This window comes from Scyliorhinus canicula, chromosome 8 (assembly GCF_902713615.1).
Source record: "Scyliorhinus canicula chromosome 8, sScyCan1.1, whole genome shotgun sequence".
NCBI lineage: Eukaryota > Metazoa > Chordata > Chondrichthyes > Carcharhiniformes > Scyliorhinidae > Scyliorhinus > Scyliorhinus canicula.
The window spans coordinates 6,299,118-6,324,758 of NC_052153.1; the positions used below are offsets into that span (position 1 = coordinate 6,299,118).

The following is a 25,641-nucleotide window of genomic DNA, read 5'->3' on the forward strand; positions in this document are numbered from 1 at the left end:
AGAGGAGAACTGAGAGTGAGATGGGGAGAACTGAGAGTGAGATAGGGGAGAACTGAGAGTGAGATAGGGGAGAACTGAGAGTGAGAGATAGAGGAGAACTGAGAGTGAGATAGGGGAGAATTGAGAGAGCGAGATAGGGGAGAACTGAGAGAGAGATAGGGGAGAACTGAGAGCGAAATAGGGGAGAACTGAGAGAGAGGTGAGAACTGAGAGAGAGATAGGAGAGAACTGAGAGAGAGGCGAGAACTGAGAGAGAGAGAGATAGGAGAGAACAGAGAGATAGGAGAGAACTGAGAGAGAGATAGGGGAGAACTGAGAGAGAGAGATAGGGGAGAACTGAGAGAGAGATATAGGGGAGAACTGAGAGAGAGATAGGGGAGAACTGAGAGAGAGAGATAGGGGAGAACTGAGAGAGATAGGGGAGAACTGAGAGAGAGATAGGAGAGAACCGAGAGAGAGATAGGAGTGAGATAGGAGATAAATGAGAGAGAACGAGATAGGGAACTGAGAAAGAGAGAGAGATAGAAGAGAACTGAGAGAGAGGTAAGAGACTAAAAACTTGAGAAAGAGGAGTGAGACAATTTGCGAGAGAGAAAAAAGAGATTAAAAACTGAGACACCAAGACAACGAAGAAGAATTGACAAAGGACATATTTAGGAAAAGTGATGAGGAATTAGTGAGATAGAAGGCAAACGACAGTGACAGTGAGGCACAAGGCAGTAAGAGTGAGATAGTGATAGAGATAACAGGGGATAACATTTGAGTGTGAGTAAAGAAGTTAGATAAAAGATAGCGAGGCAGAGCAATGTGGGCAAACTTGAACAATCGGAGGAATTTTGAAATTGACTATCCTGATCGCAAAGGTTCTCTTACTCTTCGTTCAACCCATCAGACATATGGCAGGCCTGTGTTGGTGCTGAACTGGTGAGTAATCGACACCGATCAGTTTCATTGCACATTGAACAGCTCTTTCTCTGTAAAGAAGTTATTAAGCTCACCAGCATTTTTTTGTTGTCGCTAAATTAGCATCGAATATTCTGGGATGTTGTAGCTCTTTTTCCTCCTTTGATGGTTACAATGATCCCAGAGGCAAATGGGGAAGGTAAGCTGGGTATAACAGCAAAACGTAAAAGGTTTGGGGAAAGCATTCGGAATGCTTACCTTTATTGGGCGAGGTATTGATCACAAAAGCAGGGAAGTAATGATGGGAACTGTGTCAAATGCTGGTCCGGCCACAGCTGGAACTGTGTGTGCAGTTCTGGTCACCACATTACAGGAAGGACGTTATGGAGAACGGGCAGGACGGTAGAGTTGAGGCCAGGATGGGATCAGCCATGATCACATCGAAGGTGTTTAGGCTCGGGAGGCTAGATTGCCGACTCCCGCCCCGAGGTCATGTGTTCCAGGGAGGAGATGCTCTGGCTGATTTTGCGATCCAGTTCTTAGTCTGTAACATTGTAGGTAGCAGGTGAGGAACATATCAGCCATGATAGAATGGCGGAGTAGAATCAATGGGCTGAATGGCCTAACTCTGTTCCTATATCTGATGAACTTATGAATGTAATTTCTCTGGGGAGAGTGCAGAGGAGATTTACAAGAAAGTTGTAAGGGCTCAAAAATTGCAGTGATGAGGAGAGATTGGATAGGCTAGGGTTGTTTTCCTTAGAACTAAGGAGGCTGAGGGGTGACCTAATTGAGATGTACAAAAGTATGAGGGGCCTAGAAAGGGTAGACAGGAAAGACTTGTTTCCCCCTAGCTGAGGGATCAATTACCAGGGGGACAGAGATTTTAAGGGGATTGGTAGAAGGATTAGAGGGGACTTCTTGAGGGAAAATGTTTTCACCCAGTAGGTGGTGGGTGTTTGGAATTCACTGCCCAAGTTGATGGTCGAGGGCTGAAATGCCCAACTCGCTTGAAAGGTACCTGGATCTGCATCCGAAGTGCTGGAACCTGCGAGGCTATGTATCAGCTGCCGGAAAGTGGGATTAAAATGAGCTTCAAGTTTCTTTTTGCCCTTTGTAGGCCGGTGCAGACACGATGGGCTGAATGGCCTCTTTCTGCACCGTAACCTTTCTATGGTTCTAAGACGCAGAGTGAGGTAGTGGAGAGCGGGCTGTGTGCTGTTCATTTTGCTCACCCATTTAACTATAGTTTCTGTTTGTTGGGCCATCATTTGCTGTCAAAGTAACATTGAGGTTAATGGTGTCACTGTTATTTGTGTGCTAATTCCATAGCAAGGTGGTTAATCAGCCTCCTCCTTCAGGTGCCAGGCTTTAAGAGGGCATTGGTGACCACAGACTTACGTTGAGTTGGCGCATGGTTATACTTGGCAAAATCCTGCGGTGGTTTGCTGTTGCCTTCTACAGTATGGCTGACCAGGAAACTCTCCGACTCTTACACCCCTGCCATCAGGTGTATAGGAAGGATTTGCAGGCTGACAATCAACCCGTTTGGCCACGTTATGAACACACCTTCCACGGCCAAGAAATCCTGAAGTGGGACTTCAACCTGGAGCTTCTGACCGGCAGGCACCATCCACTGCCCCACAAGGAACCAGGCCCAATGAGTCGCCATGCAATTTGCCCTATTACCCTGTTTGCTTTGCAAAAATTGCATCTTGTTGTCTTCCTCACCAGTAGCAGGGAAAGAATGTCGGGAAGTTGGTGTCATCGTGCAGTAGATGCAACTGAATGGCACAGTAGGCTTGGAACGGCCAAATGGTATCTGCTCCCTCTTTTATGTTCATATATAGAAAATATCAGGTGTTCAAAGAGAGTGGGCAGAGAGTTTACCGTGGTTGCTCTGGAGAGGTCATTCAACTTTTTCCTGCAGTTTCTTGGGCCTCGCTGCCACGAAATGAGTATCATCACCTTGACAAGTCTTCAACGCCTAAACAGAATGTCCCACCCTGCTCCCGCACTATTAAAAGGGGAAAAGAAAGACTTGCATTTCTATAACATCTTCGATAACCTCAGGACGTCCTAAAGCATTTTGCAGGCAGCGAATTCTTTTACTATTGGAAAAGCAGTGAGCGGCGGCACGTGGCACAGTGATTCGCACTGCTAATCACAAAATTGTTTATCATAGATTATCATAGAATTTACAGTGCAGAAGGAGGCCATTCGGCCCATCGAGTCTGCACCGGCTCTTGGAAAGAGCACCCTACCCAAGGTCAACACCTCCACCCTATCCCCATTACCCAGTAACCCCACCCAACGCTAAGGGCAATTTTGGACGCGAAGGTCAATTTAGCATGGCCAATCCACCTAACCTGCACATCTTTGGACTGCGGGAGGAAACCGGAGCACCCGGAGGAAACCCATACACACACTGGGAGGATGTGCAGACTCCGCACAGACAGTGACCCAAGCCGGAATCGACCCTGGAGCTGCGGAGCAATTGTGCTATCCACAATGCTACCGTGCTGCCCCGAACATGGGACATGTGTGGCCGTCGCTGGCTGTGCCAGCATTTATTGCCCATCCCTAATTGTCCTTGCAGAGGCAGCTAAGAGTCAACCACGTCGCTATGGGTCTGGAGTCACATGTCTGGAATACAGCGGGTCTGGTGGCCTGAAGTGCATGTTTTAATGCAAGAAGTATTACGGGCAAGGCAGATGTTTGGATTAGTACTTGGAACTATGATGTTGTTGCCATTACAGAGACCTGGTTGAGGGAAGGACAGGATTGGCAGCTAAACGTTCCAGGATTTAGATGTTTCAGGCGGGATAGAGGGGGATGTAAAAGGGGTGGCGGAGTTGCGCGATTGGTTCGGGAGAATATCACAGCTGTACTGCGGGAGGACACCTCAGAGGGCAGCGAGGCTATATGGGTAGAGATCAGGAATAAGAAGGGTGCAGTCACAATGTTGGGGGTTTACTGCAGGCCTCCCAACAGCCAGCGGGAGATAGAGGAGCAGATAGGTAGACAGATTTTGGAAAAGAGTAAAAACAACAGGGTTGTTGTGATGGGAGACTTCAACTTCCCCAATATTGACTGGGACTCACTTAGTGCTAGGGGCTAAGGAGGGGCAGAGTTTGTAAGGAGCATACAGGAGGGCTTCTTAAAACAATATGTAGACAGTCCAACTACGGAAGGGGCTGTACTGGACCTGGTATTGGGGAATGAGCCCGGCCAGGTGGTAGAAGTTTCAGTAGGGGAGCATTTCGGGAACAGTGACCACAATTCAGTAAGTTTTAAAGTGCTGGTGGACAAGGATAAGAGTGGTCCTAGGGTGAATGTGCTAAATTGGGGGGAAGACTATAACAATATTAGGCAGGAACGAAGAACCTAGATTGGAGGCGGACGTTTGAGGGTAAATCAACATCTGACACATGGGAGGCTTTCAAGAGTCAGTTGAAAGGAATTCAGGACTGCCATGTTCCTGTGAGGAAGAAGGATAAATACGGCAAATTTCAGGAACCTTGGATAACGAGAGATATTGTAGGCCTCGTCAAAAAGAAAAAGGAGGCATTTGCAGGGCTAGAAGGCTGGGAACAGACAAAGCCTGTGTGGAATATAAGGAAAGTAGGAAGGAACTTAAGCAAGGAGTCAGGAGGGCTAGAAGGGGTCATGAAAAGTCATTGGCCAATAGGGTGAAGGAAAATCCCAAGGCTTTTTACACGTACATAAAAAGCAAGAAGGTAGCCAGGGAAAGGGTTGGCCCACTGAAGGATAGGCAAGGGAATCTATGTGGGGAGCCAGAGGAAATGGGCGAGGTACTAAATTAATACTTTGCAATATATTCACCAAAGAGAAGGAATTGGTGGATGTTGAGTCTGGAGGAGGGTGTGTAGATTGCCTGGGTCACATTGAGATCCAAAAGACAAGGTGTTGGGCGTCTTGAACAATATTAACGTAGATAAATCCCCAAGGCTTGATGGTATCTACCCCAGAATACTGAAGGAGGCTAGAGAGGAAATTGCTGAGGCCTTGACAAAAATCTTTAGATCCTCACTGTCTTCAGGTGATGTCCCGGAGGACTGGAGGATAGCCAATGTTGTCCCTTTGTTTAAGAAGGGTAGCAAGGATAATCCAGGGAACTACAGGCCGGTGAGCCTTACGTCAGTGGTAGGGAAATTACTGGAGAGAACTCTTCGAGACAGGATCTACTCCCATTTGGAAGCAAATGGACATATTAGCGAGAGGCAGCATGGTTTTGTGAAGGGGAGGTCGTGTCTCACTAACTTGATAGAATTTTTCTGAAGAGGTCACAAAGATGATTGATGCAGGTAGGGCAGTGGATGTTGTCTATATGGACTTCAGTAAGGCCTTTGACAAGGTCCCTCATGGTAGACTGGTACAAAGGTGAAGTCACACGGGATCAGGGGTGAGCTGGCAAGGTGGATACAGAACTGGCTAGGTCATAGAAGGCAGAGAGTAACAATGGAAGGGTGCTTTTCTGATTGGAGGGCTGTGACTAGTGGTGTTCCGCAGGGATCAGTGCTGGGACCTTTGCTGTTCATAGTATATATAAATGATTTGGAGGAAAATGTAACTGGTCTGATTAGTAAGTTTGCAGACGACACAAAGGTTGGTGGAATTGCGGATAGCGATGAGGACTGTCAGAGGATACAGCAGGATTTAGATCGTTTGGAGACTTGGGCGGAGAGACGGCAGATGGAGTTTAATCCGGACAAATGTGACGTTATGCATTTTGGAAGGTCTAATGCAGGTAGGGAATATACAGTGAATGGTAGAACCCTAAAGAGTATTGACAGTCAGAGAGATCTAGGTGTACAGGTCCACAGGTCACTGAAAGGGGCAACACAGGTGGAGAAGGTAGTCAAGAAGGCATACGGAATGCTTGCCTTCATTGACCGGGGCATTGAGTATAAGAATTGGCAAGCCATGTTGCAGCTGTATAGAACCTTAGTCAGGTCACACTTGGAGTATAGTGTTCAATTCTGGTCGCCACACTACCAGAAGGATGTGGAGGCTTTAGAGAGGGTGCAGAAGAGATTTACCAAGATGTTGCCCGGTATGGAGGGCATTAGCTATGAGGAGCGGTTGAATAAACTCGGTTTGTTCTCACTGGAACAACAGAGGTTGAGGGGCGACCTGATAAAGGTCTACAAAATTATGAGGGGCATGGACAGAGTGGATAGTCAGAGGCTTTTCCCCAGGGTAGAGGGGTCAATTGCTTGGGGGCACATGTTTAAGGGGCAAGGTTTAGAGGAGATGTACGAGGCAGGTTTTTTTACACACAGGGTGGTGGGTGCCCGGAACTCGCTGCCGGAGGAGGTGGTGGAAGCAGGGACGATAGTGACATTTAAGGGGCATCTTGACAAATACATGAGTAGGATGGGAATAGAGGGATACGGACCCCGGAAGTGTAGAAGATTTTAGTTTAGACGGGCAGCATGGTCGGCACGGGCTTGGAGGGCCAAAGGGCCTGTTCCTGTGCTGTATGTTTCTTTGTTCTTTATCTTTGTTCTATGTAGGCCAGACCGGGTAAGGACGGCAGATTTCCTTTCCTAAAGGATATTAGCGAACCAGATGGGTTTTTATGACAATCGACAATGGCCTGCGTTAGACTTTTCAATTCCAGCTTTTAATTGAATTAAAAATTCACCAGGGCGGCACGGTGGGGCAGTGGGTTAGCACTGCTGCCTCACAGCGTTAAAGACAAGGGTTTGATCCCGGCCCAGGGTCACTGTCTGTGTGGAGTTTGCACATTCTCCCCGTGTCTGCATGGGTCTCACCCCCACACCCCAAAGATGTGCAGGGTAGGTGGATTGGCCACGCTAAATTGCCCCTTAATTGGAAAAAATAGAATTGGGTACTCTTTTAAAAAAAAAAAAGAATTCACGATCTGCAGTCAGATGGGACCCAGAGCATTTCCCTGGATTACCAGTCCACTTACAATCCCACTATACCACCACCTTCCCTATCCAGTCTTTGACATTTTCCTTCCAAATGTTTGGCACCTAGATTTAGACTTGATACTTCAGCTGGGACCTAAGCAGTGATTTCATATCTTTATCTTTGTAGGTATCAGCATAGAGAGGCAGAACCAAAGGATTACGATGTGGACACGGTCCCAGAGGGCTGCCATAAAAACCTACACCGCTCAACGTATAAACGTTTTCGGAGTGTTCCCGAAGGAGTAAGGAATTAATTTGAATTATTAAATGAGAAAATAGTTTCTATTTTGAGATTTATGTTTAATTTTCCCATTGACAATCCAGGCTCGGGTGCTATTGCTTGAATCAAGATAGACTTTGGCCTTTAGCTCATTGTATTCGGTGGATTGGACAAGTGTCTGAACTGATTGATGAGCTAGCAGGGTACTCCAGCTATTACAGTCACAGGCGTCCCAACGAGGTTTACAGCAGATGGGTTTATGTCAAAAGTATATGCAGGCCGCAAAGCAGCGGAGAGAATTAGTTGTCTGTGTCTGGGATCCTGGTGGGGTATTGTCCCTTGGCCCTTGGGGAATGTAAGGCCAAGACGGGTCCTCAGCCTTCGGCACATCAGTAGTTCTGCCGGTGTCACTCCGGTCGGTGTGGGCAGCGTGGCACGGTAGTGGAATAGGAACCACGCCAACTTTGGCTCCATGGATCCCGTGGTCTGCTTCCTCGCGCCCCTCTTAAATGTCTGTACCACCCACTCCCCAAGGCCGTTTGAAGAGGGGTGGTATGGGGCGGTCCGAATGTGTGTTGGCCCCGCTAGACGTCATGAAGTGCGAGAATTCCTCGCGAGTAAAAGGGGTGCCGTTATCTGTAATCAGCAGCTCCGGGATGCCGTGGGTACTGAATGAAAGGCACAACCTCTCGATGCTCGCTTCAAAGTGGTGTCCGGCATTTGATGGACGTTTGGAATGGCCGTCCACTGTTAATAGGAACATCGAACCTTGAGAAGGTCAAGCGGCGTCAGCAAGCAACGTGTACCCAGGGTTGGCCTGGCCACTCGCAGGGCTGAAGGGGCGCTCCTGTACTCGTAGAATCATAGAATACTAGAATCTCTACAGTGCGGAAGGGGGCCATTCGGCCTGTCGAGTCTGCACTGACTGTCTGAAGGAGCACCCAACCTAGGCCCATTCCCCTATAAATCCATAACCCCACCTAACCTTTGGACGCTAAGGGACAATTTAGTGTGGCTAATCCACCTAACCTGCACATCTTTGGACTGTGGGAGGAAACCGGAGGAAACCCACGCAGACACAGGGAGAACGTGCAAACTCCGCACAGTCACCCGAGGCTGGAGTTGAACCTGGGTCGCAGGCACTGTGAGGCAGCAGTGCTAACCGCTCCTGATGGGAGTTTGTGATGATCTTGAGATGCGGTGCATTGCTGCACCAACCACTTGCTGATCCCCCATCAAGTCCTGGCTCCCAACTTAGTTCCTGGCGAGCATCTCCATCTTGGGCACTCTTGGGTGACATTGTGCAGGTCCTGCAATACGGTCTCTCCGCCCTGGCTCGGACCAGAACATGGGCTTCCCAAGGGACTCTGCCGCCTTCACACTAAGCTCTTGTTGCTTCGTCGTGAAAAGCTGCAGTTCCTCAGGTAGTCTTCCCTGCTGTCTCTTGTGCCGGACGATGTGGCCTAACGTCACTCAGGTCACGTCCTTTTATCTCCACTCACGAATCTGTGAGGCAGTGACAGGCAGGGTATCCATACAATTTAAGACTGATGCAACTTTGCCCGCCACTGGTGGCGATCAGGGCGTGCTGGCAAGGGGGTTTGGCTCAAAGCGTCCGTGTGTGGGACATGTGCGCCCGGGTGAAACTCGAACACATGCTTGTATGCTGCCCAGTAGTAGCGGCCAACGCTTATCCCAGCCGACGTGTTCGATGGAATTGCTCAGTCCTCCTTGAACAACCCGTGCAATGGTTTGTGGGCCGTTACGATCGTAAAACTGCTCCCATACACGTATTGGTGGAATTTCTTTACTGAGAAGATGACAGCCATCCCTTCCTTCTCAATCTGAGCGTAGCTACGATGTGCACTGGCCAAAGGTCTCGATGCGTAGGCTATTGGCCTCTCTGTCCCGTCGTCCATCTGGTGGGCTAACACCATCCGGATGCCATATGAGGAGGCATCACGTGGTGAAGAGTGGCCTGGGAGGGTTGTAGTGCGTCTGCAGCCTGGAGGACGATAGTTGTCGCTTCACTTAGGCCTGTGTTCTTCAAACTTTTTTTCCGGGGACACATTTTTACCAAGCGGCCAACCTTCGGGACCCAACCCGGCCGACCTTCGCGACACACACCGGCCGACCTTCGCAACGTATGCCGGCCGACCTTCGCGACCCACGCCGGCCGACTTGCGCGACCCACCATTTTCTCTTGCCTTGTTTGCTGCTGACAAAAATGGAGGAAATGGTTTTGGGTCCCTTTGGCCCTCGTACACACTCCTCCAATGGAACCTGCTGGATGAAGGTGAAGCCTTCCGGTGTCGGAAAGTATGGAGTCTCCATCTGTCCAAAGTTATGCATTTTTTTCCTTTAAAATTTGATCAAATAAACCCCCCCCTGAACTTTTTTTTAAAAATTAGTAAAATAAACAAAAAAAATCAATAAAACACCCCCGACCTTGCAAAGAAATAAAATGAATAAATAAATGAAAAAATAAAAATTAAATGAATAAAATAAATGAATAAAAACCACTACAGAACTTGTAAAACAAAAAGCTGCAACCATTTTTTAAAAATAGTGGCCGCACTGCGCATGCGCGCCGATCATCGTGCGCGCAAAGCGGCCGGATTTTTTTTGTTTACATGCTTGCAGCCGGCGTTATGAAAAGCCGGCTGCTGCGCGGAGATTTGCGCGATCGGGAGCGCCGCGGACAACAGCTCCGCAACCCTCCCGACACCCGCCAGCGACCCGCCCGCGGGTCGTGCCCCTGACTTTGAGGAACACTGACGCCCTCCATGCCCAGCCCTGCTGTTTTTTTAAAGAGTGCATGCTGTTGGGCTCGGATTGTTGCCAAGTTCAGGAAGAATTTGAGTCTGAGGAACACCCATAATTCGGTCGCGTCTCAGGTGTGGGAGCTTGTTTGATGCCCCTACCTTCTCCTCCATCGGGTGCCAGTTGTACTTGTCGACCCGGTACCCCAGGTGTGTGACCTCTTTTGTGTGAAAAATGCCCCTCCCCCCCCCCCCCCCCCAAACCCGGCACCAACAGACTGGGTCCAGGCCCCCACCCTCCCGCTATCAATGGAAACAGACGGACTGCTGCCCTTAGGTAGCTGGAGTCATCGTTGTTCCTATGATGTCCAACAGTTCTCCGGTGTACATTGGCAAACCTGTCTCAGTATCCCTTTGGTCCAGGAGTTGGGTATCAATCCGAACTTTCTGATACGTCTCCCGTCCCATTACCGTGTCCGCAGCCCCAGCGTCAATCTCCATTTCCAATGGGTGGCGATTGACCTGGACAGTGACTTTGATGGGGGCTATTCTTGTGCGGCGATGCAGTTGAACTGCATGCACTCGTCCTTGTTGGGCTGCGTCAGGTGTAAAGCCCTGGCTCTAGGTAGGTGGGTCCCCCGACCAGAGTTGTGTGTGTGTTGGCTGACTTGGCGTTACAGGCCCCAACAGCTCCTCTGACCTTGGGTGTAGTACCAGTGTGAGTTCTACTCCTGGGGTTCAGGGGAGACGTCGCTCTAAGCTGCAGAGGCCCTCAGCCACCGGGTCTGTACCCGATGTTGCTTGGGCAGTGGCTGTGTCCCAGAGGCTCTATACTTGGGGGGGGGGTGCTGCTGTTTGCCTGACTTGGGGATGGGGGAGATTATGACTCATTCAAAACTCACCTCAATAGTCGGCGGGCGGCATGGTGGTAATGTCATCGGACTAGTCGTCCAGAGACTCTGGGTAATGGGTTCGAATCCCACCTAGGCAGATGGTGAAATTTGAATTCAGTCAAACAATCTGTAATTAAATGTCCAGGGTGGACCATGGAACCATTGCTGGCTTCACTCTGGGCGTTCTATCCCTATGCTCCGGTTCTCCCCTTCTCAACACTGGTTCCCGCTTCCTTCTGTGGTTTTTGTTGCAGGCCTTGTGGGTTCGGGGGGGGGGGGGGGGGGGGACTGCCTGCCCCTTCTTCCAGTGGTGCCCCTGCGCTTCCTTCTCATTTCCTCCCTCCACCACCCCTCTCATTTGTATTTCTGTCTGCTCTTCCCCATCTCTCACTCTTTCCCTAGTCGCTGTTGGCCTTGAACAGGAGTTGGAACAGGCCGCTGAACTACCCCCCCCCCCCCCCCCACCCGCCCCCCCAATGTTTTGAGGAAGCCCTTTTCCGACCCTCGGATGGTGTACTTGATCTTCTCCCAATGAAGAATCCCGCCAGGTGTGCCAGCCAGTCTGCTGCTGTGGGCGGTTCTGCCGATCCCCAGCCGAGCAGGATTCTCCGGCGTGCGATTAGGGAAGTGAAAACAAGGGCGTCGACCCTCTTCCCCATGTGTAACTCCGGCTGTTCCGATACCCTGAAGATTGTATGCTGACCATCCCTGACTAGTTCATGTCTTTCTACCTGACAGTTAATCCTATATTTCAGGATTGATTCTACTAATTTACACGCACAAGACCAACTGCCCTATAATTGTTTGGCATTTCCTTCAATCCCTTTTTAAACAATGGAACCATGCTTATATTCCTCCAGTCCTCCGGTACCTCCCCTACATCTAGTGAGGATTGGAAAATCATCCTCCGAGCATCTTCTACCTGCTCCCTGACCTCGTCCAGTAGCCACGGAAACAATCCATCTGGCCCTGGCTGACTCATCAACTTTCAAGGATTTCAACCCAGCGCTTCCTCTCTCATTATGATTCTCCTATTCAATATCTCACTGTGTTCCTCCTGGACTACTGTAACTGCATCGCCCATTTCTTTTGTAAACACGGAGACGAAATATTCATTTAAAACCCTTCCCACAGCCTCTGCATCCACACGCAAGTGTGGTGATATGCCTGTGAATAATATTGAACATAGTTAGCAATGCGACCTCCAACCAGCTGGTGGCGTCAGACATTGGCCATGTGACATCGCCAGTTGGTAGTAAGCCGTACAAGAGGACAGTTGCACATAGGGATGTTCCAGGAGAGTTCACGAAGCTCAAATAGTAATTTAATCTGTATAGTATTCTGTTTGTTATTTTTCCACGTTAATCAATAAATCATCGTCCTAGCTAAGTCAGCAAATGTTCTGTGTGCATCATTGCGACGGCAACACCACAGAACACAACAAGTTCCCCTCTTCGTCTGCTGATCTACATTAACGCCAAAATTGGCATTTAGAAGAGATGTCGTGGGGTCTCTAGCTTCTTCAGTTTTGGGTGGAGGGCTCATGAAATTGACACTTGGGTGTTTTTTTTGTTACAGGATTGGAGCACCACGACAGAGGAATGCATGTCTCAAGTTAATTTAAAGGGCGATTATCGACAGAGGGAAAAAGTACCAATAGCGGATCATAGAACTGTGGCAAAAGAACTTTTCAAGAGGTAGGCCATTAAAAGAATGCTTTTTAAAAAAAAAAGTTAATTGAAGGTTTGAGTGTGCTTATCTGCATTGGTAAATCCAAAACACTCTTGCTTACGATACCCGTATTTCGTGTGTTCTGTCAAATGATGTTTCACAATCACTATTCTGATGTGCCTTTTCTACAGGAAAGGTATTTTCAAATGCAAGTTGTTGTTGTGCGTGCACACACATCGGAGGTATTTCAATAGGTGGCACTGTGGTTAAAGATTTCAATATCATTCTTAAACCGTAAGTCCCCGTTTTAAGTTGCCTCATTCAGTATCGTCCACGTGACCCGATTGATGCCACTTTGGAGTGGCCCCGCGCCCTCGCCGACTCTCTCCCTCTCTCCTACCGTCCCACTCAGAGCACATCCCACTCCCTCTCTCGCTTCCTCGCGGCAAGGGTTGGGAAGAGGGAAGCGGCAAAGAGGATAGGCCATTGGGAGAAGAGGTGGCTCGCAAGAGAGACAGCGGGCGGGGAGGTAAGTAGAAAGAGCAAGCAAATTCCGTCTGCGTCTTAAAATCAACTTTGCTTTTAAAAAGTTTTTTTTTTAACGAATGGAAAAATTTGGGCAAGTACAGCATTTCAATTTACACAGTACAGTGTTTTCATATTTCTACTAATAATCGCTTATTGTCACGAGTAGGCTTCAATGAAGTTACTATGAAAAGCCGCTAGTCACCACATTCCGGCGCCTGTTCGGGGAGGCTGGTACGGGAATTGAACCCGCGCTGCTGGCATTGTTCTGCATTACAGGCCAGCTGTTTAGCCCACTGTGCTAACTGAACAACAGGAGTTTATGGACTCAAAAGTAAACTCTGTTTCTTTCCTCACAGTTACTGAAATTTTTCAGCATTTTCTGTTTTATTGCACTTTTTTTTTACAATGGGAAAATCTGATTTGCTTAAAGATGTATCATTTAAAGTTGCACTTTCCCAGAAGACAATTACAATTTTAAGTGAGGAATTTGCTGCACTCAATCAGCACAAAGTTATTGCAATTGGTAAGTTTTTAACATCTTAATTCTCCCTCTCTCTCATGGACAAAAGAGTTAAACAGCTGGAGTGCATCCCTCCCTGCCTTCCGTTTCGGGGCTACTTGAGAACCCTTTCCCTCCACTTCTTTTAACAGGCCAGTTTCTATACTCCAATTGAAGTTGGCTTGGCTGAGATATCTCTCCTCTGGCACACCCTGAGATTTATTTGCAAGTTGAAATTGCTCCGAATAAGTTTCCCCCCTCTGAATCGGAACTTATCCCGCAAGTGCCTCAGTAACAAAAGCACTCGGTGCTGTTCCTGCCATGGCTGTAGTGCACATCAGTGTGATCAACAACAACCTGCATTTTTATTGAGCTTTTAACCATGGTAAAACCGCCCAAGGCTCTCTACAGAAGTCTTATGAAAGGGATGCTCATGCTGTTAGTATCGAGGAGGCAGAGCCCTTTGAGCCAGGCTCATGGGATCATGATCTGCCTTCAACCTGCCTCGGCCCCATTTCCCTTATACCTTTCCTTAACAAAAAAAAACAATCCATCTCAGATTTAAAATTTACAATTGATTTGGCATCAATTGCAACTTGCAGAAGAGCGTTCTGCATGAGGTAGCATGGGGAAAGGCGAACTGCAGGTGTGTTGAGGAAGTATTTTAGTAAGGGCAGGCGTAGGTTGGCATAGACCGGCTGCAGCTGCTTGCCTGTTGCCATTGCCCTCTTGTTATGGGGCAGCAATGTTGCTCAGGACTGGGAGGCAGAGGAGGTGAGTTGGTCAAACAATACCATCGATGAATTTGGTTGCGGGAAGACTGGTATCATGCGAGGGTGCAGTATTCTGCAGCTGAGTACATGATAGTAAGTGCAGAGGTCCTTAGCATCTTGGCTTGTTATCCCCATGAGGTCCTGGCCAGTTTACTGGCGAGGTTATTGCAGGATTTAACTTTTCAAGCCTTAAATCCTGGTGCATGTCTAAAGTCATCGCCCTCCCAAAACCAGGCAAAGAACCAAAATTACCATCAAACTACCGACCAATATCCTGGCTATCAGTATGGTTCAAGGTAGAAGAGCTGAGAATCCTATGGATCAAGCCAGAAGTAGAGGACATCCTGACTGTAGATCAAGCAGGCTTTCGACAAGGAAGAAACACGTGTACCAGGTCCTCGCATTCACCACTTTCACCAAGAATGGCTTTCACAGAAACTCAAATCCGTGGCAATTTTCTTCAACCTCGCTGCAGCATACAATACAGTCTGGCACGTTGCCCCACTGCCCCACCTCTCAAAATATCAAGAGTTCTTGGGTCACTGACGCCGTTGAACTCTGGGACAAAAGGATCAGGGTACATATGGGTGACAAGACGAGCACCTGGAGGAAACAGATGAATGAACTAGCTCAGAGATCCGTCTTAGCCCCAATCCAGTTGAAGTTGGATACCAACGACCTGCCCCAAAACCGGTCCCAGAGGTTTAACTGTGCAGGTGAGAACTGCTGTAACACACAGGCTCATACCTACCCAGATCCGAGCGACATGTTAAATGATGATGTTGCAAAACTGGCTGACTACTGCAAGACATCATGCCTACAAGCGAGCATGCGTAAAACAGTCTCTCTTGCACTTTCCCACTTTCACAATTCTGGGGCTAAGAGGGAACTGAATATTACCCTGGATGATCAGAGACTGAAACATAATTTCCACCCTGTTTATCTGTTGTCAGGACTCTCATATCCAGATAGCATCTCATCAAGACTACAGAATAATTGCAACACGCTGTCTGTAATCTTTGATTGTGACATTTGTTATAACCCCCTTGGCAAGTGTGTGGTCAATTCCAGCTCCACTTGACCTGGAATTGCAACACAATTGAATTAACCATTAATTCTTAGAAAAATGCCCTAAGTCTTTGGTCCTTGGCTGCCCGATAATTATAATCACTAGGTTTGTAAATTTCAACACAATCACTGTTTATTAATAACAAGAACTGTAATGAAATAGGCAGCAAATATTACTGGTTAACTATTATCTAATTCCCTGCTTTAACTTGCTCCCCCATCCTCTGCACACGCACACACAAGACAGACAAACACAGAGGGGAAGAATGGGGTGAAAAAAAACATCAATAAAAGGGAAAAGGAGTCTTTGTTTCAGATGGTCATTTCCAGTACCTTACCCCACGAGGCTTTACTGCAGATTCGTTCAGGCCTCTGCCGTTTCAGGAATACATCGTTCACAGCCATGCTGGAGGGAGAAGGAGGGTCCTGGTCTTTGTTAGCAGCTAGTAATGGTTTTCCTGTTGATTCATTCATTCAGGTTCACTGCACTTCCATAAATACAGCATTCACAGGCTTTCTGGAGAAAACGCGGGAGCGAGAGAGTCCACGGGCTGGATTCTCCGCCGGCGGGATGCTCCGTTTTCCCGGCAGGGCTGCCTCACAATGGGAAACCCCATTGACCACCCGGCGTAATGGAGCATCCCGCCGGCGTGCTGAAACAGAAATGTGGCGCGGTGGGACGGAGAATCCAGCCCCTTGTCCTTCCAGGAGTCACCCCCATGGGTTGTGAGTACTTGGGACCTTGAAAATCATTCCACTGGGAGAGGATCCCCGTGTCTGTGTGGGTTTCCTCCCACAGTCCAAAGACGTGCAGGTTAGGTGGATTGGCCAGGATCAATTGCCCTTCATGTCCAAAAGAGTTGGGTGGGGTTACTGGGTTATAAGGATGGGGGGAGGTGTGGGCTTAAGTGGGCTGCTCTTTCCAGGGGCCGGTGCAGATTTGATGGGCCGAATGGCCTCCTTCGGCGCTGTAAAGTCTATGATTCTATGGGTCTAACCCGTTCATCTTTGTTATCATCAGACATTATTTGACACTAAGCCGAATAAAGAGATATTAGGACCCGTGGCCGTAGTGCTGGTTTGGGGCTGGTTTAGCACAGGGTTAAATAGCTGGCTTTTAAAGCAGACCAAGGCAGGCCAGCAGCACGGTTCAATTCCCGTACCAGCCTCCCCGAACAGGCGGCGTAATGTGGCGACTAGGGGCTTTTCACAGTAACTTCATTTGAAGCCTACTTGTGACAATAAGTGATTTTCATTTCATTTCATTTTTAATTTCATATGGAGTTGCAAGAATTAGCCATAGAATTCACAGTGCAGAATGCGGCCATTCAGCCATCGAGTCTGCACCAGCCCTTGGAAAGAGCAAGTTACCCAAGCCCACACTTTCACCCTATCCCTGTAACCCAACCCAACCTTTTTGGGCACTAAGAGCAATTGATCATGGCCAACCCACCTAACTTTACATCTTTAGACTGTGGGAGGAAACCGGAGGACCCGGAGGAAACCCACGAACACACTGGGAGAACGTGCAGACTCCAAACAGACAGTGACCCAGCAGGGAATCGAACCTGGGACTCTGGAGCTGTGAACCAATTGTGCTAACCACTATACTACCGTGCTATCGTATTTAACCCATGGTGCTTGTTGCTGGTGTAGAATGATACTTCCGTTCAACTGAACATGTGTCCCCTGCTGATAGGCAGCTAGGAGTGCTGTGTAGACTTGAATAACAACTCTCGACTCCCACCTCCCATCACTACCATCCCTTACACCGCTGAATAGAATAAATGTGCGATGGGATGAATGGTGAAAAACACCATTCCACAGATAAAATATAGGATGATTAGATTGTGACAGCCCAATCCCCGACTTTATAAAGCTCAAAAAGAGCATGGAAATGATTGAGAATTGAACCAATTCAACCTGATCTAGCACCATGTGATCTATCAATCACCGTGTGATCTGTCAGTCACCGTGTGATCTGTCAATCACCGTGTGATCTATCAATCACCGTGTGATCTGTCAACATAAATCCGGAGTGGATCAGATCCTTCCCTAACATTCTGTAAATTAAGGAGACCTGCATTTTGTAACAAATTGTTATGTAAACGGTGAAATATTCAGAATTGTGCAATCCTTTTATTATTTTATCGATTGTTTACATTAATTATCTTAAAACTATTTTTATTCAAAGCTTTTTACATAGATCCGCAAAATATCAGAGGAACAACAGATCTACCGAAACAAACAAATTCCCAACGCCCCCCCCTCCCCCCCACGATACCAACACCTCACCACATCTCGCCTTCCTAATTTTTTACCTCCTTATCCCCCCCCCCCCCTGTTAACTCCTCAATTCTTCTTGAAGAAGTCAATGAGCGGGTTCCACTTCCAGGTGAACCCCTCCACCGACCCCCGCAGAGCGAATTTGACCTTCTCCAACTTCTGGAATTCTGCCAAGTAGCTCACCCACATCCCTACTTTTGATGGCTGTGAGTCCCACCAACAAAACAGAATTGGTCTCCAGGCTATCAGGGAGGCAAAGGACAAAAAAAACGGCCTCCCCACAACACGTCCAAGAACCCCTACAAGAGCCCCCCTCCAATCTTGGACAGGCCAAGAACATGTGGACATGATTCCCCCCCCCCCCCCCTCCCCCAGCACACTGCTCACCCCTGTCTTCCACCCCTGTAAAGAACCTGCTTCTCCTCACCACCAGCATGTGGGCCCTATGCACCACTTTAAACTGGATGGGGCCCTACCGCGCACACTACCAAGATGCACTCGCCCTCTGCAAGGCTTCTGCCCATGTCCCGGCCCCCACCTCCCCTCCCAGCCCCTCTTCCCAGCTTGTGTTTAATATCCTACACTGGAGCACCTGCCCTCTCCATCAATTCTTTGTATATATCAGCCATCTTCCCCTATTTCGTTCTCTGACAGCAACTTGTCCTGCAGTACCTGAGGTCATCACGCTCCCCCAGCGACTCCTCCACCTTCTGGACCGCGAGGCTTTGAGTCTCCTGCCGGTGATCCACCTGATCGAGCGCCGCACTGAGCAGCCCCACCACCTTGGCCAAAGCCTCCTTCCTCTGCTGCTGGAATCTATTATTCAAAAACACCACCAGCTGCTCCGTCGGCCACTGGGCGGGCAGCGCTGCCCCCTTGCCCTCTGCCATCTTCACCTGTGGCCCACTACGAAAACCTTCTTGCTCTAACTGCTCTCTCTTACTCGTGGCACATCTCGTCCTCTGATCCACACACCGACCTCACCAGTGGAGTATCACCTTCGCTGGGCACTCACATATCCATTACCCTCGAATACCTCACCATTCAGGTGGTGTAGGACCGAAAAAAATCCACCTTGAGCGTGAGCCACCAAATGTGCGGCCACTCCACTCCATGGCCATCACCGGGAATCGTTCCCATTAATGACGTTATCAATTGTGAGCACTTGTTTTATTTGTATCGTCATCCCAGTTCGGTACATGATGCCATGTTGTTTTTCGATCAACCAATTATCTATCTAAACTATCGGTTTCCTTTCCAACTCCAGGACCTCTGGTTGCCTTGACTCAAGCGCAAATGCAGCTCTGCCAAGACATTCTCCGGACCATTCAAAAATGTGAGTTGTTTTTAAAGTCTCATATCAGGTTAAAATTAAGAAGACACAGAACTCTGAAAAGCAGTAACCGGTGCGGGCAATAACTTGTGTTCATATACGCATTTCCATGTTATTTTACAAAAATTATTCTTCATGATTTCTTTGAGACTGCAGGTTGCGCCGTTCTGTAATGGGGTAGTATTTAACGGAGCCTGTAAGAACCTTAGAATCTCTACAATGCAGTAGGAGGCCATTCGGCCCATCAAGTCTGCCCCGGTCCCTCGAAAGAGCACCCTACTCATGTCCATTATCTCATCCACCCCTCCAATCTGTCTTTTCTTGCCTTTGCTACTGTCTTCCACAGCTGTATAGGCTTTGATGCTATATAGAATTGAAAAGTACAAAAAAAAGGACATTCGGCCCCTCTAGCCTCTGCCGCTGTTTATGTTCCACGCGAGTTTCTTTCCACCTTATTTTATCTCACCCCATCAGCAGAACCTCTGTGTTCCTTTTTCTCCCTGATGCAGCTGCCCCTGAAGGTGATCCAACACCAGAAACCTCTTTACTCATTGACAGGGTGCTGGTGGGAAAGCCAGCGCGAATGGCCTCACCCCTGTTGAATTATCATTTTGAGAAGGTGGCCATGAATCACCTTCCCAGAAGGGAAAAAGAAAACAGTGACACTTGGCAAGTGACCGATACAAGCCTCAACTGGTCTTGTAGACCTTAAGGTGGAACTCCCAATTTGGACTGTAGTAGCAGTCATTTCCAAACATAGAACATAGAACATAGAACGATACAGCGCAGTACAGGCCCTTCGGCCCTCGATGTTGCACCGACATGGAAAAAAAAACTAAAGGCCATCTAACCTACACTATGCCCTTATCATCCATATGCTTATCCAATAAATTTTTTAATGCCCTCAAAGTTGGCGAGTTCACTACTGTTGCAGGTAGGGCATTCCACGGCCTCACCACTCTTTGCGTAAAAAACCCACCTCTGACCTCTGTCCTATATCTATTACCCCTCAATTTAAGGCTATGTCCCCTCGTGCTAGCCACCCCCATCCGCGGGAGAAGGCTCTCACTGTCCACCCTATCTAACCCTCTGATCATTTTGTATGCCTCTATTAAGTCACCTCTTAACCTTCTTCTCTCTAACGAAAACAACCTCAAGTCCATCAGCCTTTCCTCATAAGATTTTCCCTCCATACCAGGCAACATCCTGGTAAATCTCCTCTGCACCCGTTCCAAAGCTTCCACGTCCTTCCTATAATGAGGCGACCAGAACTGTACGCAATACTCCAAATGCGGCCGTACTAGAGTTTTGTACAACTGCAACATGACCTCATGGCTCCGAAACTCAATCCCTCTACCAATGGGCCATTTATGAGGGCAATTAAGAGCAACCACATTGGTGTTGGTCAGGAGTCGCATGTAGGCCAGACCAGGTTAAGAACAGCAGACGTCCCTCCCTGAAGGACATTCATGATGGGTTTTTCCAACACTCCAGTAGCTCCATGCTGAGAAGGGCTGTAAATTCCAGACTTATTTAATTGGTTGAATTTAAATTGTCCGGATGCCATAGCGGGATTTGTACCTCCGTCTTCAGGTCATTTGTCCAGGCCTCTAGATTGCTAGTCCAGTAACATACTGTCGCCATACCCCTAACCAATTAGCCTTTCAAACACAGATTTATGGTCCAGCATTTGTTTATAACACAACACAGTGGTATCCAAATAGATCTCTGAAAGGTTTCACAGAATCTACCCCACAGAGATCGGGCCATTGATTCCCGTGTCAGGGTTCCTGTTCCTCCAGTGCCTCCTCCCATCCCTCGTCACCTTCTCTCCCCCCCCCCCCCAAAATTGGCACATCCCTTACTTCAGCGTTGCCGCAAGGAGAATTTCTGCGAGTGAAGCCATTCTTTTAGTATATCGTCCTTAAAACTTGCAGCAATCTACCGTCCTCAGTGGGAAGCGATATTCCAAAGACACTAGGCCAGATGCAGTAAGACAGCTGTGAATCGGGAAGCCTGGGTCACTTCTGACCAAGAAAGTTGCCAAGTGTGGGAGGAGATTGTTTTCCATCTTTGGTTGTGATGCGATCAAAATGACAAAAAGAAAAACCCCAATCCAGCTGTTTGTTCACTGTGTGTGCTTCTAGGCCCAGGCATTTCCTGTTATTATTTCAGACTCCAGTATCAGCATGATACGCTAACAATTGCACACAGAAACACAAAACGGTACAAAAGAGGCTTTATTACAGTGATATGTTATTCCCTCAACTGCAGCTGTAGAATGGCAGCTCAGGAGAGCTTATGCATATTTATACTGCTCCCTGTGGGCGGAGCTAGCCGGCAGGGGCTTACCAGCAAACCTGTAATAGCAGGTACTATTGTACATCCCCTAATAGAGGCACACATATATATATACAGTGGTGGATCACCACACAGCACGATGCCTTTTATTTCAGAAACACGAGCAATTGATGTGACCCCAGGTTTCTGTGATTATCGTGTCCACTCAGCGATTGGTCCAATTGGTACTTGGGTAGTGTCCTCTGGCCGGAGGTAGGGGGTCCAGAATGTTAAGGAATGGGTTAAGAAACATTCCAATTAGATGTCTCATTGATCCAATAATTGACACTGATATGTAAAAAGGCTACAGCTGCCCTTGGGAGCATGTGATGTGATGATAGAGTTTGATGCTGAGTGTGCTCAAAGGAAAAATCAAGGTGCTTGGGAAAAGGAGCAGATCTCTTGACTCTTTACTCAACAGCAGCCAAAGAACAAAGAAAAGTACAGCACAGGAACAGGCCCTTCGGCCCCCCAAGCCTGCGCCAACCATGCTGCCCGTCTAAACTGAAATCTTCTGCACTTCCGGGGTCCGTACCCCTCCATTCCCATCCTATTCATGTATTTGTCAAGATGCCCCTTAAACGTCACTATCGTCCCTGCTTCCACCACCTCCTCCGACAGCGAGTTCCAGGCACCCACTACCCTCTGTGTAAAATATTTGCCTCGTACATCTCCTCTAAACCTTGCCCCTCGCACCTTAAACCTATGCCCCCTAGTAATTGACCCCTCTACCCTGGGAAAAAGCCTCTGACTATCCACTCTGTCTATGCCTCTCATAATTTTGTAGACCTCTATCAGGTCGCCCCTCAAACTTCTTCGTTCCAGTATTCAACCTCTCCTCACAGCTAATGCCCTCCATACCGGGCAACACCTTGGTAAATCTCTTCTGAACCCTCTCTAAAGCCTCTGCACCCTCTCTAAAGCCTCTGCACCCTCTCTAAAGCCTCTGCACCCTCTCTAACGCCTCCACATCCTGCTGGTAGTGTGGCGACCAGCCAGAGGCGAACACAGAACAGGGGACGCAACTTTAATGTTAGAGCTGGCTGTTTGGGGGCAGAGCATTGGGGGAGGGCCTCAGGTGAGGTCCGTATGGCGTGCGGCGGATTCCTTGAATGGACGGTTTTTGAGGGGACAGCGCATCGCAAAAATGGCGCTGCCCCCGATTCCGGCATAATCGAGGATTCTCCGGCCGAACGCGATTTCGGCGTCACTGGTCGGAGAATCCAGTCCAGCATTTCACCCTCGAGAGTAAACTAATTCTCAGAATACAACGTTCCTGCATCCTCAACTGAGATCCAATTCCTGGACAAAGACCAGGAATTCTGCCAGGCAAAACCACCTGAAAAGAACCTTCATTGGACGTTGACTTACCCCCCCCTCTCCTCACATCATTTAATGGAAATACCTTTTTGATTTAAAGTAACTTGCAATTTGTAGTAACCTCTTTCCCTTTAATGCTCGTGAGTGTGAACGCCTGTTCATGTTGCGATCCACCCCTCGGGGTTTGACCGTGTTAATAAATCCTAGGTTTGTTTCACTTCAAGAATTTGCTGTGGATTTATTGTTGACCTCAAAGAACAGGGTTTGGTAAACACACCAGGGGTTACTTCAACCAGGGAAAGGATACTGAGGGAAATAAATTAAGTTGGAAATTAAACTATTGCTGTCTGCCAGACAAGGGGAACCGTAATAATAATTCAATTCACCTCGCCCTCCTCCGTGAAAATCGTTTCTCAGAATGTCACCCCTATTGTATCAAGGGGGTTGGTTTAGCACAGTGGGCTAAACAGCTGGCTTGTAATGCAGAACAAGGCCAGCAGCGCGGGTTCAATTCCCCTACCGGCCTCCCCGAACAGGCGCCGGAAAGTGGCAACTAGGGGCTTTTCACAGTAACTTCATTGAAGCCTACTCGTGACAATAAGCGATTATTATTATTATCTATCACCTCTGGGACTGCAGCGGTTCAAGAAGGCAGCTCACCGCCAACTTCTGGGGGGGCCAACGAGGGATGGGCAATAAATGCTGGCCTAACCAGCGACCGTCCGCAAACAAATTGTTAAAACAAGAGGCGGGTTCACTTCTGTTTCCATGTTCCATTTTCCCTCTCTCTGGTAGCGCACCCACATTTTCTCAGATTTGCTTTTGCACCAGGAGTCACTAAAATGTGATCTGGAAAAATGACCTTTTATTGTGCAGCAATAGGCACCTGCACTACAGAGTGAAGCTGGTGTGGCAGAGCGGGTCGTGCCCCCCCACCCCCAACCTCTGCGGCCAGAAGGGTCCAGGTTCGAGCCCCTACCCCAAGACACGATGATGTGATAGAGAGAAAGTCGGATCCTCGACCGTCACTAACAGTGGATCCAGGCCACAGTCTGCGTGGAGAAGTGTATGTCGCCACAGCAACTGGGACTCTGGTCTGTCACGCGCCCCCTCCCCCCCGCCACGACACCACAATTTCAAAGTTTCACTTTTTTTCTTTCTGAAGATACGGGTTATTTGCAATTTCCCGATTTAAAGCTGACCGTCTCGTTCTGTGCCTTTTTTTTTTCTCTTTTCCAGGTTCTTCGAAACAACTTATAATCATGATTACGTGCCGACAACCGATTTTGTTCCACATCCCGTAAGTCTGAATCTACGTCTGCTAGGTTTTTGTGTTCGAAATAATAACCTGAAGCAAAATTTCTGCGTAATGGGTCACTGAATGTCGGACTCTTTCCTCCACTCCCTTCCCCCCCCCCCCCCTCCCCCCCCCCCCCCCCCCCCCCCCCCCCCATGTGCTGCACCAGTAGTTTATCTTGGCATCCCGAAGGATTAGTGTGTTTAATAGCTAGCAGAGACTGGCCCACCATCATCATCAGACCACTGTGACAGCAGTGATTAGGCACCATGTAATCTTTTCCACTGCAGAACTTGCCAAATGGAACTTTTTCTGCTCAAAAGCCCAAAAATAAGGAACCACAGTGCAGCGTATATTTTCCTGATTATATTTCTATGACCATGGCTTACCTCAGTGCACGAACGCTGCTCTGGTTTAGTCAGGACCCTTCCGTCATCCACGTTAAAATTGGAATTTGCCGCACAGCTTTCCCAATTTCCCGAGCACGGGGATTGGGAATGGCCGCTTGCAGGCCGAGTCCACGTCACGGGTGACGTGTGCGTTTATGGTGCAACTGAAACCTAGCAATCCAGGGTAACGGCTGTGACTTTTCCTCTCCTTCCCCTCCTTCCCCTTTCCCCTGCCCAGGATGAGGGTCCCGAGGAAGATGGGGATTATCGAAGATGCCACTCGCAGTTTGTCGACACGGACGATTACCGTCGCCACGGCCGGAACACTTGGCTCAATGAAAGTGGGATATATGCCAACGCCGAAATCAAAAAAGCTCTCTTCCCACCGTTCAACCCAATAGCCTCTCGCCTGATCTGAGCCACCAACCTCCATTGTGGGCAGCAAGCATATTTTAAGCAGGGAGGGGGTTTTTTTTTACCTTTTTTTTTCCGTTTTCGAACGAGAATGTTTCAATCTATTTGTTGCTTTTAGGATTTTTCTAATACATTTGATCATTGTACTGACATTGTTTTGTTGAGCAAAAGCAATGCAGACATCGGACTTCGGAGCAGGAGTATAGGCCGGTAAACCCAGCAAGTCTGCTCCGCCATGGCGAATCTGGCTGTGATCTCAACTCCCGCCCTACCGTCCGTCCTTGAACAATAAATATCTTATTCTTCAACTGTCCCCTGGTTCTAGTCTCCCCCACAAGTGGGAAACATCCCCTTGGTACCTACTCTGTCAAATCCTCTCGGGCTCTTGCGCGTTTCGAAGCTCTCCTGAACATAAGATCCAGCCCTCATCCCAGCATTGCCTGCAGAGTTCTGCGAACTGCAATCATAACCTTTTTTTCCCAATAAAGAGACTAAAACTGCAGTGATTACTCCAGGTGTGATCTCACCAAGGCCCTGTACAGCTGCGATAAACCTTCTCTACTTTTCGATTCCATTCCCCTTGCAATAAAAGCCAACCTTCCATTTGCCTTCCTAACCACTTGCCGTACCTGCAAACTGACCTTTTGCGATTCATGTACCAGGGCACCCAGATCCCTCCGTACCACCGAGCTCGGCAATCTCTCTCCATTTAAATAGTGCCCTTCTTTTCTATTCTTCCTGCCAAAGTGGGCAAGTTCACGTGCTTCCATGTTTTTGGTCCACTCACAAAATATGTCCATATCCCTCTGTGTAGACTCTCTACCTCCTCTTGGGAACATACTTTCCTACCTGTCTTGGTAATGGGCAAATTTAGCGACCGTACATTCGGCTCCTTTGACCAGATCGTTAAGGTAGAGTGTAAATAGTTGAAGTCCCAGCACTGATCCAGGAGGCACTCCACTAGTTCCAGCTTGTCAACCCG

At 48.3% G+C, this 25,641-nt stretch overlaps 1 protein-coding gene across 1 annotated transcript; it reads left to right on the forward strand.

Annotated features, from left to right (window-relative positions):
- Nucleotides 1-474: 474 nt before the first annotated feature.
- Nucleotides 475-24,972, forward strand: LOC119970082 (protein C9orf135-like). Its single transcript, XM_038804092.1, has 6 exons — nucleotides 475-924; nucleotides 6,994-7,108; nucleotides 12,320-12,438; nucleotides 18,834-18,902; nucleotides 23,799-23,859; nucleotides 24,484-24,972. The coding sequence occupies exons 1-6, from the start codon at nucleotides 806-808 to the stop codon at nucleotides 24,661-24,663; spliced, it is 663 nt and encodes a 220-aa protein (XP_038660020.1). The 5' UTR covers nucleotides 475-805; the 3' UTR covers nucleotides 24,664-24,972.
- Nucleotides 24,973-25,641: the final 669 nt, after the last annotated feature.

Excerpts from the sequence above, each read along its gene's own strand:
- LOC119970082 (XM_038804092.1), top strand. The coding sequence starts at position 806 with ATGTGGGCAAACTTGAACAATCGGAGGAATTTTGAAATTGACTATCCT. Across the intron at positions 7,109-12,319 it reads TTCGGAGTGTTCCCGAAGGA|GATTGGAGCACCACGACAGA; the intron begins GTAAGGAATTAA and ends TTTTTGTTACAG. Across the intron at positions 18,903-23,798 it reads TCTCCGGACCATTCAAAAAT|GTTCTTCGAAACAACTTATA; the intron begins GTGAGTTGTTTT and ends TCTCTTTTCCAG.